This window comes from Vanacampus margaritifer, chromosome 9, assembly GCF_051991255.1.
Source record: "Vanacampus margaritifer isolate UIUO_Vmar chromosome 9, RoL_Vmar_1.0, whole genome shotgun sequence".
NCBI lineage: Eukaryota > Metazoa > Chordata > Actinopteri > Syngnathiformes > Syngnathidae > Vanacampus > Vanacampus margaritifer.
The window spans coordinates 18,599,313-18,617,682 of NC_135440.1; the positions used below are offsets into that span (position 1 = coordinate 18,599,313).

An 18,370-nucleotide genomic window follows, 5' to 3' on the forward strand; every position below is an offset into this window, starting at 1 on the left:
AATAAATAAATCTTTGTTGCTGCAGTTGACCAACTTGCGGCATGTGAGCCCTGCTTATCTAGACCAGGACAACATTCCTTAAATTCCTTGTTCCAGCCTGACCACTCAATGCTTCTTCTACTTGTTTAATGATTGACATCCTTTTTTTCCAGTGATGTATCAAAAACCAACCATTGGTTTTCTTTAGTGTAGAGCTGGAGCCTATCCTGGCTGACTCGGGGCCAAAACCAGATTTCACCTAGGATTGGTCGCCTGTCAATCACATGGCACATCTAGCTCTTTGACTGCCAAAAATGTTAAATAACGTTTAGTAAAATCCTAGGGAGGAGTGCCAAAGACGTTAAAAGACGTTTGTTTCAAAACAGAGGTGAAACTAACCATTTTCTATTGTTGATTACTGAAAAACGGAATAAGGTAGAAACAAACTTTTTTTCTGATGAAAGACTTATCTTTTATTTGGTAGTATGTGTGTTTCCATAGTCCAAACACATAATTTTCTGTGGACCTTGAAAGATCAGTCAAAATGCTTAAATCGGCTGGCACCCACAGCATCCCTTTTCTGAAAACGTCAAAGAGTCAAAGAGTTAGAAACAGACCCTTCATAACATCCCTGCACGGACGTCAGGTGAGCGAACCACTACGCGGTTTGTAAACCGTAAAGGTGGACATGAAGGAAGAGAAACCAGTCACAGAGAGAGGAGTAACACATGCCGACTTCATTTTAATTGTGGATTATTTCAAAGTGAGACGGGTTAAAATGCGTCGTAATGGCTTTCATAGAAGCAAAATGCATTTTACTTGCTACTTTTCTCACTCGCACGACAGTTCCCCAAGCCTTCACTTTCAAGCATGTTACTTCACCTTCTCGCTTCTCTCCATTGCCTCTTCCACTTTACCCCCTCCACCTCCTCCTCCCCCCCCCTCCCCCTCCTCAGTCTCTGTGTTTATCTAAGCACTTTCACGGTCACTGCTCTGGAATCCCAAGAGCCCAAACTGGCCCTCAGCCCTCCATTCCCTCCCTGCCGCCATCGCAGCCGCTGCACGCTTCTTTCTGCATCTCCATCTTTCTCCGTCACAACTCTTCGGCGTCATAGCGGAGCGCGTACTACGGGTGCGGAAGGTCGCCCGGATTGGCCCCTCGAGGCACTCTGCTTTGCCCTGTTCTAGTCACGCACAGCTGCCCACCACGAACCCCCCCCCCCCCCCCCCCGCCACTCTCCGAGACGCACCTATAGAAGATTTGGTGCTATGCAATAAAAGTTTGTTTTAATAGTGACAATAATATGTTTTTAAAAACAAAAATAATCTGGATTGAGTTTATTTTTTTGTAATTTTATTTACATGTATTTCATTAAATTATTCATAATAAAGAAATTTACATTTTTAAATATTTTTTATTTTGTAATTATTAATGAATTATTTTCCCTTAAAGTAACGTTGAATCAGCTTCTTCTTTTTTTTGCTACATTACGCCCCAGCTTCTCATTATTATGACTGACTGGCTGGGAGAAACTTTACGCCTTCACCCTTTCATGACCCAAGTTAAATATTATTCAATGATAGTTTCTTGCTTTTTAACAGGCCGCAGAGCTCTCTTTTGTACAAAAGAGGAAACTATGGACATATTTTTACAGTATGTCACTGTTTGCTGGGTTAGTATTAAGTAAAAAAAATTTCTTTAAAAAAGCATCCCATAATACTATAATGGGTGACATGCCACAACATGGCCTATATGAAACATTTTGCTTTAATCAAAGCTGCATTTGGGGGTCTGATGATTAGGTTGTAATCATTTTGTTAAATTTTATAATTAATTAAAAAAACGTTATTTATTTATTTATTTATTTTTAACAGTAGTTTGACTTAGTAAATTAAAAAATAGGATACAAATGTACAGAGGGACAATTATTTTATAGTAAAAATAAACAAAACTGAATAGAATCAAAGCAAAAAGGGTTTTCCTAAAATAATAATAATAATGGACTCCTAAAAAAAAAAATTCACAAAAAAAAACCCACCTCTTTTTTCATCTCAAGACTTGAATGAAATTGTTGGCTAAAGAGAGCAAAAAATTTTGACACCAAACCTACTTTATTCCTACAGAGTCAAAGTATAACTAAGACCATATCGGCTGTGAAATAATGGCAAAAAAAATTAGCATTTTCACTACAAAACATGGTCTCAGCTGGTCAACGCGAGGGGTCCCGGCAGGTGGCACCTCTAAAATAGGTGATCCGGTGTCACCATGGCAACAACAGACATGCCATTCACCTCATTACGAGCCAGCGTACCTGCAGAAATGATGTGGGAGCTCATATTTTGAGGTCAAATATTACATTCTGGATGCCATTCTCTGCCCCAGAGCATCTATGAAAGGCCAACGCGCTTCCACGACTGATGGAGGTTTGCGACACAATGGGGGACAGGAGGAGGGCGGGGTGCAATGAGGTTTGGGGGGAGGGGGGGGAGGTAAGGAAGCGGCGAGGGTCAAGGGGAGCCATGCAGACAACCGCCTCACGTAGCGCTGGAGCGGGATTATGTGATTAATTTGGGATTAAAGATGACTGACTGGCTGCTTCTTTAAGTAATGAACCATGATGACCCAAAATTACAAGATTAACACACAGAAGGCTCACCATGCATGCATGCTTATTTTTTTCTCCCTAACTAGAAATCCAAACAATAACTGTACAGAAGTGAAAAGCGTGTTCAGAGACGAGCGCCATCAGGGATCTTGCTAAAAACGAAACACGGATTGAAGTGGGGGTTGTGTTCCTTGTCGCTGGATGTATTTTTAGTACTACACACACACAATCTTAATTCACACACACTGTCTGCTTTTGTACTTTCGGAAGCGTGCGGCGTACAAGGGGTCCATTTCCAGTAGAATAGAGGAGCAATGAGATTCATGAGTTCTTTTGCTGCTGCGATGGGACAAGGCTATTTCCCTTTTGAAAATACCACCAGCGCGCCAAACACTGTCAATTACGAACAGCGGAGTTTGCTGGTACAAACGTAGGCTCACTTCAGATGCCACCTTATCAAAATGGAAAAAAAATAAATAAAGAAGAAAAGACATGCGTTTGGAAAAATGTATTTCTTAACATTATGCACAAACACTCTGATCAAAAGTTTCCTTATACTCTTTTTTTAATTTTTTTTTTTATCCAAATACAAGAGCTCTATCCGGAAAAACAAAACAATCAGCATTTATTATGCTTTTACAAATATGATGGTCAATATGTATTTAAAATAAATAATTATTTCCCTCAAATCACTCTGATTCAGGTACATCACGAAAGTAACTGACAGTTTAGGTAATCAGAATAAATCGACTACTTAATTAATTGTAGCATTAATTAGAAAAGCTTTGGTGAGCCTTTTGTACATGTTGCGTAATATTCTACGGTTAGAGGTTCCGAACTTGATGTATTTAGCTCATAATTCAGGGGTTCCTTCATTTTATGACGTTACCGGCATACCATTTCAATTTCTTCGTGCCACGCCAGACATACCTTACTTTGTCGTATTTTTTGTGTGACTACAATGAGTACGTGTTGCGTAATATTCGGTCAAAACGTGCAACGTGGTGTCCGGTCCGGTCATCGTTTATTTGCAAAATCGGTCTCCATAATAGGGCTGGGCGATACGGCCCCAAAAATTTTTAACTTGGACGATTACGATTTTAATCGAATAAACCCAACGTTCAAAGATTTCATTTAGTCAAAAATAAGTCCTGTGCAAAATGTTCAGACATCATTAATGTATACTGATACTAAATCAGTTTTAACATAAACTTAACATTCATAGTGTGTGCTTAATTGCCACAGTTAAATAGTTGTTAGCAATTGTAAACATGTCTTGTAAATCACCCAACCAACTTTCTGCCACTTGTGGAAAATTACAACTCACAATAACATCTGGATGAAACAGAACAACAGCTTTTAATAATCCAGAAGACAAAATTCGAATTCACGATTTAGCAATATTTTAGACGAGTGTATTTTTAAAATGGCGATTAATCGATATAATTCAATTTATTGGCCAGCCCTACTCCATAGCCAAAATTTTGCATTTTATCAATATGATGAAAAATCCACCCCCTCAAAGCAAATTTTTGTGTGTGCAAATTTTAGGCCTTTTTTTTTTAATTTCTAGCATTTCTTTGCATTCAGGTTTATTGTCACAATTCTTGAAAATTAAAATAGAAATAGGTGGATGGATACTCACTTACTGTCTGAGGTTTCAGTGTCATTCAAGATGGGTTATATTTATGGTCTACACGATTTTTTAATACAATTATTTCATATCATTATGACTTTGTCACTGCCTTGATATAGATCAGCAATAGACTATAGCAGTAATGGCACGTTCCAATTTACGTGCAATTTCACCACAACTACAGAAATCCGAACCCAGTCGAAAACAGGACACCCCATAATAGATCTAAGAAATGTCATCTAATGTCCACAAAATATCTCAAAACTTTCAAAATTTGACAATATAAAAAAGGAGTCCAAGATGAATGCTTTTAAAATGTATTTCACCATTTAGGCAACCTGTACAAACCGGCTCGTGACCACTGCCGTACAATTGTTTACGGCTGCTGTACATACAGTGCTTGTAACAGTGAGGGCATTAAAAAAATAAAATAAAAATAAAATACATTTTTAAAAAAGCCACATGCTGCTTCACCTAGTCTAAAAACAAAGGTATTATTCAATCTCATGTGGCAGACTGTTCGTCTTGATATCCATTATACTTTAATAGAAAAATATTGCAATACAATCACCATGTAGTGTCACATACACCCTAACTGCCCTCCATTGTGAGTGTGTGTGTGTGTGTGTGTGTGTGTGTGTGTGTACGCAGGACAATGGTGCCATTGGCTAAGTGCATCTTAGTGCCACACCTTTCCACGAGCATTGTGTGTGTGTGTGTGTGTGTGTTGCAGGAGTGGGGCGGGGGGCTCCACTCCCCACATCCGTTGCTGACAGTGATAATAATGGCGGCTGACATCCTTTCTTGCCTCTTTCGCCCTCACCTCATCCCCGCGTCCCCCCAGGGGCCCTCTTGAGCCCTTTGGGGACATGAAATCTGTTGACTCCTTCCCTACCGTCCTCTCCTTAACGCATTCGCCATCCTTCGCCGCCGCTTGGATGTTTTTACTCACCGGCGGAGATCCCCCCCCCACCCCCACACACACACACACACGTGTGTGTACTCAAACATGTGGGGCGGGTGTGCGTTTGTGTATGAGTGTAGTGCAGATTGCCACTGTTCGAGGAAGATAAGGAAACTTGCAAATTGTTTCCTGATACGATCACATGACCCAGGTTTGTATTATATAATATCGGTCAGATGACTTGACTGGAGAGAAAAATGTTAGTGGCTTATAATACGCGAGTATATTTTTGAGTGTGCCTGATAAAGTTTGCCATGTATCAAACGTGCAATACTTGTATATTTCTTACATATGCTCCCAAGACATTTTCAATTTTTAAAAGAGAAGACACCATGACCAAAAAACATAAACATGTAAAAGTAACAGAATGCAAAGGGAAAAAAAATCATACGGGGGAGGGACAGATATTACACCCATACAACCGAACAACCTATATAACTGTTTTTGGATTTAAAAAATAAAATAATTTACATTGTACATTGCTTCTTTTCCTGCTTTTGAAACAACTTTTGCATCTGATAGGATTAGATTGTGCAGTTGTAATTGAAAAAAAAATGTCTGTTGTATGTAAAAGTGAGCAAATATAGATTTTTTTTGTACATGCTGAAGGACTTGAAGTGAACAAGAGCTATGACATGGAAATATAATGTGAATTTTCAAATAACCAATTTGTACTATTTTATTTCCATGTGGCAGAATACCACAAATCGATTGTGTAATGGAACGTTTTGGCCAAAATGTAACATTAACACTTTTTTCTTTTATATATATATATATATATATATATATATATATATATATATATATATATATATATATATAGATATATATATAGATATATATATAAATAAAATATAAAATAATTCATTTTATATTATTATTTATTTTTTATGTATTTATATTATTTATTTATATTATCTTTTATTTTATTTATAATAATTCTAATTTTTTCTATTCAACAACACTCTAGCATGATGGCAAACAAGTCTCAGTGTGGTAAAATCATTCTGGTTCCTGCTGCACTTTTGGGTCGATACTAATTTAATTTCTGTCTCGGAAAGTCCTGGGTCGCTTCTCGACAGGACCTCTGAGCCCAGCCAATGGGGCGCGAGCGTGACGGAGTGAACCCCACCCCCCCATCCCCACAAAAAAGCACAAACACACAACCGCACACACCCACAATGGCTCAACACAAAGTGCCGCGTTGCATCCGAGCCGCACTTGATTGGGTTTACGTCTTCCCCAGCCAAATCCTAATTGCGCTCGTGTTCGTCGGAAAGGAATATGCGGGCCGGTGTGACACATCTAACAATGGCGGCTCAATGTGTGCGCAGTGAATGAATGCTCACAAAACGGACTTCAATCACAACCTCCTCTTACACCCGCCCCCGTCGCACACAACAGCGCTGCGGCCATTTTGTGCCAAAGAGTCATGTGCGGTGCCAACTCTGGCTCGATTTAAAATGCAGGTCTCGGATTGCATGTCTAGAATGGATTTTTTTTTTCATATCTACTTTTATGTGATCTATACTGAATATGCCTTTACTTACATTTACTGAACATCACATGCCCCAAAAGACAATCAACTACATGACTATACAGAAAGAGAAATAACAGAAACATAATGTAGTTAAGTAATGATGGACATTTCTCGACTTGAGAGTAAATTAAGAGCCCTAAATTTTCACTCACTTACTTCAAGACATGACAAATCAATCAGTTGTTGTTATTAGATGCCACTGATGATGTAGTTACGGTGACCGGGTGTCTTCGGCGTCTCGATTTTTGCCGTGTGTATGTCAATCACGCAGCTGTCATAGCAATTCATACGACAAACCCTCTGCAAGGGAATTTAACTGTACTACTATTATAGCAGTCCGCCTGTTTTTTTTGTCCATTTCTCTCGACGTAAAGCGCCGCTCCTCCGCTTTCAGAATCAGTTAGAATTACGTTGCTAGCGCAAACGCTTCCGGAGTTACGGTGATTTGAAAAAAACATGCGTCATTTCCTGTCTGGGACGACAGGTTCGTATTTTGAGGGTTCAATTCCTTCTAATTATCTTAAAAATTCACACGTGCGTTCTCATTCGCATCTAATGAGTAGAAGGCGTGTTTTCGTCATACCGCAACTAGAACAACTTCCTGTTTCCGTGTCTAAGATTCATGGGAATTGTAGTCCTATTGCTGGTGGTCAGAGCCGAGGCGAGCCGAGCTTTTCTGGCAACGTTTCCAACAAACTACACAGCCATCGTCCAATAGCTGCCAATACCGAGCAACTGTCAACAAAGATAGCATTTAGCATTAGCTAAAGTGACAACCTGCGTGAGTGAGTAAATGGACAAATGGATGGATTGACAATTATTTGCGTTGTTTTTAGCGTTAGCTTTCAGTTAGCAGCGTGCGTTACAGTATGGCCATTTTTTATTCCTTAGCTTTCACTTGAGAGATTTGTCAGTACTCCTTTAGCACAATTTGGAATATGAAAACACTTGCACATGTATGCCCAGTTTAACCTGGTATGGGCTTCAAGATATTCCTTTTAGCAAGCTTGCCAGAAACTATCATGTACTCTAACACAAGCAACCTCGCCTTTTAAACCCACTAAACAAGTTTTCTTTTTCTGCTTTAATTGCAGCAAATATTTGTTGAATGCGATACGAATACTAAAGCTGCTTTCCAGCCAATTGGAAGAATTTGCTTGAGTAGACGGGAGTGGCGGTGGCGGTGGTGGTGGGGGTACCAGAAATTGGCAGTAGGAGATGTCGTTGCACAATCTGCAGGCTAGCGCATCAAAACCTTGCCAAGACTCTCCTTCTCTTAATTCTTTAGTCACACCTTAACGAGCTGTAACAAGACAACGAGCTATATAGGTGAGAAGCTGGCACAGCGGTCGGTTGATCTCGACTCCGCCACGCAACGTTGGCAGGAAGGGTAGGTTTGTTTGTTTGTTTCATGCGCTCAAATCCAGTATCACTACACACCCTGTGACAAGAAGCCTGAAGACTAGTTTGGCACTCAGTCGAGTGCAGGACCTCTGCCAAGGCCCGCGACCAGACATCCTCTTTTCCACAAATTTCATAAACTTGGCCGGAATGTTCAAGTCCTGATTTCCTGCGCATTCTGACTACAGTCATTTCAGTCATAATTATTACTACAACTATTATTGTTATCATCACGCCCAAATATGGTCACCCTGATTTAGTCATCATTTACGATATATATGTGAGGAAAAAGGTGAATTCCCCCCAAAATAAAAATGTATCCAGACCCATGACAAAATGGGGCCTTGTCAGAGTAAGCCATAAAAACAACAACAACAAGTTTCCCTTCCTCCCAAACTGTAATCACACTCTCGTCTCTAGTCCAGCGGGCCACATGCAGAGGTGGCCTCAATTTGCAGAAGACAATGCAACACGACCACTACAATCACAACTCGTCTTTTGTTTTCCCCCAAAGCAAAGCCACCCGCAGTGTGTCAGCGCAGATAACACATTGAGTGCGGCAACCACAAACACGCAAAGCACTTTCACCAAAAGACAGAGAAACCACACCGTCGCGCTGGCTGAAACACATCTCGGGGATGGAGCACAGCGGCGAGACAATATGGAGTGGACGCAACGAGATGACACCTAAGACGAGAGAGAAAGAGAGAGAGAGAGAGCGTGCGAGTCGTGTGTGTGTGGAGGGAGTGTGCTAGGACGACAGGGAGTGCTAAGTGGTAATTACCTCACTGTAGGTATCTTGATTATAGTTCATCTGGGTTCTGCGTTAATCATTTACCAGGGGAATACACAGAATTACACTCGCACGCTCTCAAACAGCCTGTGATGTAATAGTTGAAAAAAAAGGCTCATTTGCATGCACACACACGACTGGAGGAGGAGCAAAGCGGCAGACCCTGTAAAAATGTACAGTGGCTATAAAAAGTCCACACACCCCTGCTCAAATGCCAGGTTTATTTATATATATATATATATATATATATTTTTTTTTTTTTATATAACAGAGTGGTGGCATCACAATTTTTTCTCTCTCTCTCTCATGTTTTTATTTAATTATTATTATATTATTTATTTTTAAATAGCTGTTTTTACTAGATTTTACTTGTATGATAGTTATGTCGAGTTTTCATATTCCCTTTATCATAACAGAGAATACAATTCACGAGCATGATCTAATGGTACCCAACACAGGAGTTAGCATGGAAAAATCAATGATTTTTTTTTTCATTATTATTTAAAAAAAAAAAAAAAGCCTTAGATCACAAGTGTCAGAGATCGGTCCTCAAGTCCTGCATGTTTTCGAGGTTTCTCTACTCCCAACACACCTGATTCAATGATCAGGAACATTATCAGGCCCCTGCAGAGCTTAAATATGAATCAGCTGTGTTGAACGTGGGAGACCTCGAAAACATGCAGGACTTTGACACCACTGCCTTCGATGTTAATTTTGAACCAACACCGCCAGAAAGTTCGTAGTTTAACAATCTGTGTATTATTGTATTTGTAGTCAATTTGCACGACATCATACTGAGAGGTCCTAATATTTTGCCCCTCTCATGCTGCTAAATAAGGAAGCCCAAACATGGAAAAACTGTTCAATGTGATGCACGTTTATTATTGTTGACTTAATATGATGAATTCTAAAATGAATGCAATGTGGAGCTACTATGCAACCGACAACCCAAATAAACATTGTTAAATGAATCCCTCTGACAACGTCCATCAATCATCATCGGATCACGTTAGACTGCGCAGGTGTACTTAATGTATATAAATCTACATAGAAAAGGTCAACCGTCTCCCCTGGTAATAGAAGCACGGCTGTGATTTGCGCGTGCGCGTGCAGGATGTGATTTAGTTTGGTATTTAAAAGCGGCTCACTCACACAGGAAGGGAAATGATGCATGCGTTTACACATTAAATTAGACAGTGAAAGGCTAATGAGTTGCGCTTTCAATAAAAGGAACAGGAAGGCGGCGGATTGGGCCGAAGTTTGTTGCCTAGAGAGGGGACGAGGGAGTGGGAAATGAGGTGCAAGTCTGTGCGGGATCCCTCAGAAGAGATGATAAAACACTTTTGTCTCCAATTAGGAAGCTGCTGATCCGAAGCTTTACGACCAGGACCCTGGGCAGGAGGGGATTTCAAGACAAGAAGCGGTTCAGGTGACACCGGGGTTAGTCAAGGGGAGACGAATTTGTTCATCACCTTGTTTGAACCAACAACCGCTATGGACCACTTCCATAACACGGCGCTTATGATATTATCCTAACCTTTAACTGCTCCGGGAAGTCCGAAAATAATCTCTCTTCTAATAAAGGAACAATCAGCGTGAGAGAAAAGGCGGCTATAAAATCGACAACGCTCGTAAACCTCGTTCATTAAATCGTAAAAAAAGAAAGAGGCCGACGCTGAGTCTCACGGTTTCTCAGCTCCAATTTTTCAATCAGGAGGGGCTGGGGGGGCTCCGACGTGCGTCACTTTAAAGCGTCTCCGCTTGGCTGCCCGCGCTTCATTAAAACCATAAATCCAGACAGTGACGGAAAGGTGACGGCCAAAGTCTTCCATCACGTGTTTAAAGAGACTGCAGTGGCTCCTGGGCTGCAATATTAAGTGTGTAAAGCATCTTTTTTAATTGTTGCTTCAAGGCTGAGAGCTATTTTGCTTTATAGAATGCATACTCCCCACTAAAAGGCACTCCGTGCTCAGCTTATTACTTTTCATGAACTCCCTCCGCAATGCAACTTTACAATTGAAATAACATTTTTATTAATGAAATCCAAGTAAATAATTAAACAAACAAACAATGAGTATAAGCATGGGATGGTCATAGCCGACTTTAAAATCATGTTGTATATTGAGCCACGGCGTGATCATTTCCTTATCTAATTGTTTACAATTTTGTTGATGATGCAGAATTGAACGGAGAAAAGTGCAGTACTTTGCTGCAAGCACCAGAGGTGCTGTTGGGTAATTTTCAACCCGTTTGTTGTCTCAAAAAGCGCAACATGACAATAGTGAATTGCTACCAAGCATTTACAAGTAACAAAATAATGTTTTTGGTATTATTAACCACAAATTTAATATGACTAAATAAACTACATTTATGTACCATAAAACCTTACAATTATAAATAATTAGCCAAAATTATAATGATCCTGGTAATTAAAAATAAAGAATAAATTATTGCAATACATTGCAATAAAAAAATAATAAAAAAGTAAAAAGTACTTGTATTTTATCCTAAAATATGTCATGTAAATCAAATAGAATTGTGATGGTCCACTTTATGTGGTTGAATAAAAAAAAAAAAAAAAAAAAAAATTCTGTATAGCAATTTTTGTATTTTTAGCAAGACTACACGTTTTTTAAATAGCTGAAATGCTGTGTCAATTATTTTGTTTTATTTTATCATAAGGAAGTATATATATAATGTTATTTGGTAAATGGGCTTTCACGTGTACGGTGCTTTTCTACTCAAACTGCTTCAAAACCGTCTCCCAAGGGTTCAGTATCTTGCTCAAGGACACTTGGATATAGGCTGAGGATCAAACCCCCAACCTTTGGTTTAGAGACGGCCACTCTACCACCTGAGCCATGCCGTCTCGTGTTTAACATCCCCTTCACTGCATAAACTTTTGAAGTTTCCTGTTTTGCCAGTTTTAGGTGTTTGCTATTGTATTGTTTTAGTATCTCTAGCAAGGTACTTTATAAAGATATAGGATCAAAGTCAGAATTTTGGTATTGTGGCTTTTGTTTATATTAGTTTCGACGGCCCTGTATTTGACACCCTTTTATTGTCATATAGGGCTTTATTCCATCATAGCGATTTGAGCTGGAGTTGCTCAGTGACACATTTGTCAGTACGTCGGGGTTTCTTGCTCAAGGTTTTCTTCATATTTTTGTATTCTGCATCCTGCCCTGGTCTCTGTTCTTACTTTGTATTTTGGAATATAAAGCCTCGGTTTTTCAATTTCCTTGTCCTGTCTGCTTTTGGGTCTAAATTCTGTTCCTCACGTGAAATGTATTGTAACAATACTACTTTGAATGGCATTCAATCTATGAACAAAAATGTTATCAAAATTAAAAAAATATTTTTAGGATGTAGTACATAAGTTTGTGAACGTCACATGACCAAACCCTGTTACACAATATTAATCGTATTTCGACTAGCGGGGGCGCATAAAACACATTGTAAAGATTTTTAAAAATTTTTTACTTGACGTCCCTTTAAAACATACTTTGACTCTACATTCAATAGCATCCAATACATAGATTATTGAAAAATAATAAGCACCAGCAGATTTGGTTAGTGGCCTAATGTTCCCTCTATGGTTCCCTGACGCTCATGATGAGACCCGGACTCTTCCTCAGCAGTCCCCAGAACAACCCGGGCTTGGCTGGCAGTTTATTGAAAATAGGATATGGGAAAAATGATTGAAGCTCAACTAATCACAGCTCATACATCCATCAGTGGCCAGGAGGGAGCTGTGAAGGATGAAAATGGCGTATAGGAGGCGGGGGAAGAGGGGCGAGGGGGGTGTAAATAGGACGGTAATGAAGAGTGAAGAGAGGAAGAGGAGAGGAGAGAGATGGTGAACCCTGCTTTTAGCTCAGGGAGCAGGGTCACTGGGAATGAGCCACCGGCGCGACGGGGGATTTTTGGCCTTCTGCATGATGGCACCGTGAGTGTGTGGCTCTGTCCGCCTGCCAAAAAACTGAGACCATTCATGTCGGAATCACGCGGGCACAAAGAGGTCCTTAGGCCTCTCAATGCTACATTGCTAGCAATTACGCTAAAAATCAACTACAATGGACAAAATCCAATGAAGGAGAAAATAGCGTGGTTGCAAAAGTAAAATAGACAACAAGAAAAAAAAAAGTGGTTGCAAAAGTGTGCACACCCTATTATAACTGATGCCTGTTAAATGGGAGTCAACATTTTAAGTGCCTCTGATTAACCCCCAATACAGTTCAGATGTTCTAGTAGGCTTTTTCTCTTTTGTTTGCTTTCTAGCACAACATTTTGTGCCAACACTGACTTGTATGTGGAGCTGTTCATAATTCCCTTCACATTGACTAAGGCCCCAGAGCGACCTGAAGAAAAACAGCCCTCAAGCATGATGCTGCCACCACCATGCTTCACTCAAGGTATGGTATTTTTTTCCCCCCAGACATGTGGGGAAAATGTGTTTGAAATTATTTATCTTTTATATTGTATATATTTTCATTTTATTTTCACAAGAACCTGGAATTCCAGGTACCCTACCTCTTTATATTTTGTTACACACTTGCATGATAATTGCACTGATAAAATCATACTTAAAAAACTGGTTTAATAACAACAGTTCCCATTTGCCTTTCCTGGACTTTTTATACTAACAAATCAGAGGTTCCATTGTACAAAATGAAACATTTGCATCCACTTTGTACACGCACTCCACTAAGCTATGACGGCCAAATCAGACTTCAGAACCACGGCCCTACTTCTGCCTGCAGGTTCCCCCACCCCCACTTGTACCCTTCAATTACCTCTACGAGGAGCACCTGGATCAGCAGGTGAGCCAAGGTTGGCATTGCTAATGGTCCACCGCCCCCACACACATGAACCGTCACAACCTCCACTTTCCATTTGGGCACACAAAAAAACATTCAAGGGCAAAACTACGCTATTCAAGAAGAATCCATTATTGTAGTCAGGTTAAAAATAAAAGGTGCACAGGTGAAAGCAGGTGAGTCAGAGGTGTGCTGCATGGCAGAGATTCCTTCTACTGACTCATTTATTTACCTATTATTGGTTGTTGAGCAACAGCGCAAGCTCAGACCAGCCAGGCTTGTGCAGAGAAGATATGACAGATATTTGCACCTTAAAGGCAATACTGTAATAGAAATAAAGCTTATACGTAAACAAAAACAAGCATAGTTTTAGTTACCTGCTGTTGGTGGAGTTCCAGTACACTGCGTGCCTTTTGCTCACGACGGCTGAGATGATGTTTAAAAGTAAAAAAGTGGTTTTCCATGCAGGTAAGGTGGCCGGGGTCCAAATGAGGGAGCCCATCACGCGCACGCCTCACCGGGGCCGCGCACGCAGCACTTCAGAGGTGTAAAAACACAAAACAGGTGATAAGACCGAACAACTTGAACAGCTAACAGTGAACGTACGTCATTCTGTGTAAGGTGACTTAAGGGAGTCACTAAATGCTACGAAGTTTGGCGCCTCCAAAGTGAGGACTTGTTGCTAGTTTATCCAAAATCTTCATTTTCGGCCGGCTCGCTTCCTTAAATAGCAAAAAAAAATAATAAAAAAGGTGAAGATTATAGTGAGGATGTGACAGAAGGAGGTTTGGTTCAAAAGTGGTTGCACTGCAGTAAGGGGGAGGGTGGAGCCGCTAAGGTTAGGGGGGGCGTGGTTGGGAAAACTTTGGGCCAATCAGGACACAAGGGTGTGGTCATACAAGAGAGCGCCAATTGCTAGTGACGTGCGCCGACTGGTGTAGACAGACAGCAGCATGTTGACGCCATTCTGCTTTTCCAGGAAATAGTCTCTTCCATTCCTGTGGTGATAAATACTGCGCAAGGTAAATAAATATAGTAATTTAAGATGGAAACTTCTCATTCAGGGTGTGTCCTCACCTCAAAATGACACATGCTCCTTAAATACCTATTTTAAACATCCACATGATAAAAATTATGTTGTCATCTTCTGTTGTGGGGCAGATTAGTTTCAGGTGTGCACACTTGTAATGAGAGTCCCGTTAAATTTGTTTAGTTTTGCTCGTAAAAAAAAAAAGAAGTGGTAGTGGCTGATTAAAATTTATTAATTCATAAAAAACCACCATATACTATTTGTAATATTTATCTAACTAAATAGTTTCTTCTTTTTTTGTAAATAATGCAAGTGCAAATTTGTAAAATAAAAAATTCTACACATGCATTATTTTTATTTATTGTATTCCAAAATTGGATAGTTATAACTAAATTAATTAATACTGTATCATAAAAATATTACATATTCAAGTCACTGATGTGTAGTGGGTGCAGGCAACGAGTTCAGTTTTCCCACTGGATGGAAGGAAATTACATAATCACATGAACATTTTAACCACCACTACTGCTTAGCTCAAGCTATTTGTATTGACATTTTGTTCATGCGAATTTCATAAAAGTGGCCCTATTACTGATACTGATACTATTGCTAATGATCTATATCAATGTCATAAAATGGATACATGAGGTATTTTTTTGCTCCTGTATGCACTGCTACAGTTTTATTCACCACTCATTTATTCAAACATGTAGGAAATGACCTGTCAGAAAAGAAGGAGCTGCAGAAATGCAAAATGGAAGAGAAACGAAGACATCCTAACCAGAGGGAGAGTTTACTGGCAAACTTTTCGTTTGGCAGACAACATGAATTTCAGGTAAATAAAACCTGTGAAAATAATATTTTTTGTCATCCTTAATGTTAATGTTATTTTTGGCCATTTGTTGGTTTATTTGTGTTAAATGTGAAAGGGATAGTCGGCATTTTAACTCTGAACAAAAACGTTTCAAGTTTTTAATTATTGAATAATAAAAAATAATTTAAAAAGGCACAAAAACACATGAAAATTAATTCAAATTTATTAATTTCTTGATGCAGCCACCATAACTATTAAACACATCAATATTGATATTAACAATACTGGATCCGTATTTACTATCTGATCAATACTGAATCTTGCACACCACTAATGTCCTTAAAAAGCCTTAATCCCCCTCCCCCTTGTTTGCCCTGTTTTCTGTCAGCACCTGGTTTGTTGCCGTACTGGGTGAGTTAGTCGTAAAAAACACATTTTTGAACCAAAACACCTCCTTAAAAAGACACCTGCACTATAACTCAGGGATGGGGAACTTACTGCCCATGGGCCATTTACAGCCCACTCGAGCAATTGAGTCGGACCTCCATATGCAATTCTAAAAACAGATAAAACCTCAGAGGAACTGTTATAAAAAAAAAAATCAAATAAATAGATTTAGTATGGCTCTCTTGAGGACTTTATAAAAAGTGAAGTGGCCACTGATAGGAAAATGTTTTCCCACTCTTGTGCTTTCTAACTACATACAGCTAGATTAGCAAATGGTGCGTTCAGGTACCCACCACACAAGGTGGTCAAACACAATTGAGCCACAGCAATCCTTTTTGTCCGTTATCTGCACTCCCCTCATTTGTTGTGTGTGTTTATGTGAGATAAGTGTTAATTCCTTGCTTGTCACACACCCCAGGGGAGGGTGTAGGGACAGTAATCACAGCACCACCGTGGGTGAAATCCACCGGTGGTCCTCTCTAATTATTGAATTCTCACACTGTGTGCGCGTGAGTGTTATAGCGCCTCTATCGCTCATCGATTGATAGCATTTTATTAGGCGCCTTCTCCCCCCCTCCTGTTGCTTTATCTATATTCTATCATGCGTGTGTGTGTGTGCGGTCTCATTAGCTCACTTCCTGGAGATCATTAATTTCCCATGATGCCTCAGTGCTCCTATGTGGCTAATTTGTCCCCGCTGGTGAGCAAGCGCTCCCTCAGCAAATACAGTGAGGACCACAGAGGAGGAAAAGGCTCCGCGAGGGGTCTTTTTTTTTTCACTGTGACTGATCTGTCGGACCACATCGCTGCGGTGGATGCCAGGACTTGGTATTTGCATGCACTGCATTGCATTACTTTTAATTGCAAAATGTGCACTTGCAGGTTAATGCATGTCTGCTCATACTTCAAGATTATTATCTGTCAAAAAAAAAAGAAGTATAAAATATTAATGACTTTAGAGCAAAGGCCTGTTTTTATGTTGTGTTCCAGAGGCCCAAACTAATTTGGGAAAGTTGACATTTAAATATGCATACTTCTACTTGGAAGAAGAGACGGAAACGTGAGGTGAAATTTGCAAAGCTTCCATCTATCCGTTTTCAACTGATTAGTTACTGGAGGCTATCCCAGCAGACTTTGGGTCAGAGAACGGGTGCACCACTGACTAGAAAACTGAAGAGGTTTTAAAATTTTAGGCCAATCGCACACTGAGTGACGTGGCCGAACGTGACTGAATCCAGGGACATGGAGAGGGTGGAGCCAAACTGATGGGCCAACTAACCTTTAACATTTTCAATTGTTATGCAAGGGAAAAATGAAGCTAACTGTAGTCAAATCTGAAGCACAACCTCTTGACGATGGAGTCTTGCGTCACACAATCCTTTGGGTATATTTTATTTTCAGGTTCTTTTGTTAAAAAGGGGAAGTCAACTCCAAAATTCTTGGCAATAATATGTTCTATTCACTCCCACTAGTCTAAATACGGTATTGTGGTTAATATCGCGTTAGTGGAATATGACTAAATCAGCAAAATCCCGTCGTTTTTTTTATCAATACCAGAAGGCGGCCATTTTGCCACTTGCTGCCGAATGAAAATGACATCACAGTAGCTCAGGTCTCAGGTGACAACCAATCACAGTTCAGCTTCAGAAAACAGGTGAGCTGTGATTGGTGTCTGAGCCCTGAGCAACTGTGATGTCATCTTCATTTGTGGCAAAATGGCCGCCCCCTAAAAACGGCTGGATTTTGCTGCATATTTCCTTTTCCACAAATGTAATATTGTTTAGACTAGTGAGGTCACATATATTGCCAAGAAATGTTGAAGGCTGACTTGCCCTTTAAAGGGATACTTGACTCATTTAGCCATTTTGGGCAATAAAATGTTAATATTTTGTCTATAATTTGATAACTTATTTCCATGTACAATTAATAACTTTAAAACACATTTTGCCACTTGCTGTCGACTGAAAAGGACACGCTCATGCTCATTGCTCAGGTAATGACCAATCGTGGCTTAGTTTGTTCCTTGACCAAACCCAGAAAACAGGTGAGCCGTGATTGGTCATTACATGAGCTCTGAGCACCTATCATTTCATTTTAAGTCGACAGCAAGCGGCAAAATGTGTTTTTCAAGGTATTACTGCTGAAAATGGCTAAACGAGTCAAGTGTCCCTTTAGCAACCCTTTTGCTTTTGTTTAAAATACCAGTAAGTGAAGTCAAAGGGAAAGTAAAATGTACATGAACTGAATCCTGGTGTTGACTGTGTATGACTTTGCTAAAGTAGCTACAAATTTACATTTATTTTAGCATTGCCAAAACAACACATGCAAAGGACTAGCATA

The 18,370-nt window shown here is 39.8% G+C and overlaps 2 protein-coding genes across 8 annotated transcripts in view; one reads left to right on the plus strand and one right to left on the minus strand.

The window, feature by feature from the left end:
• Positions 1-14,531, minus strand: part of efna4 (ephrin A4) — a 50,019-nt gene extending 35,488 nt beyond the window's left edge. For all 5 annotated transcript variants that reach the window (XR_013295348.1, XR_013295347.1, XM_077575967.1 and 2 more), the window contains exon 1: positions 14,117-14,531. Coding sequence is in view for 3 of the 5 variants with exons in the window: in XM_077575967.1 (XP_077432093.1) it covers positions 14,117-14,241 (125 nt within the window). In the remaining 2 variants the exon portion in view is untranslated. The remainder of the gene's footprint in view (positions 1-14,116) is intronic.
• The window catches only part of efna3b (ephrin-A3b), a 114,180-nt gene continuing 109,098 nt past the window's right edge, over positions 13,289-18,370 (plus strand). Inside the window, exons 1-4 of one of the 3 annotated variants that reach the window (XM_077575965.1) lie at positions 13,289-13,334; positions 13,683-13,742; positions 14,208-14,303; positions 15,483-15,604. In XM_077575965.1, the coding sequence (XP_077432091.1) occupies positions 15,486-15,604 (119 nt within the window). In that variant the 5' untranslated portion in view covers positions 13,289-13,334; positions 13,683-13,742; positions 14,208-14,303; positions 15,483-15,485. The other 2 variants (XM_077575964.1, XM_077575963.1) reach the window with 2 other exon arrangements.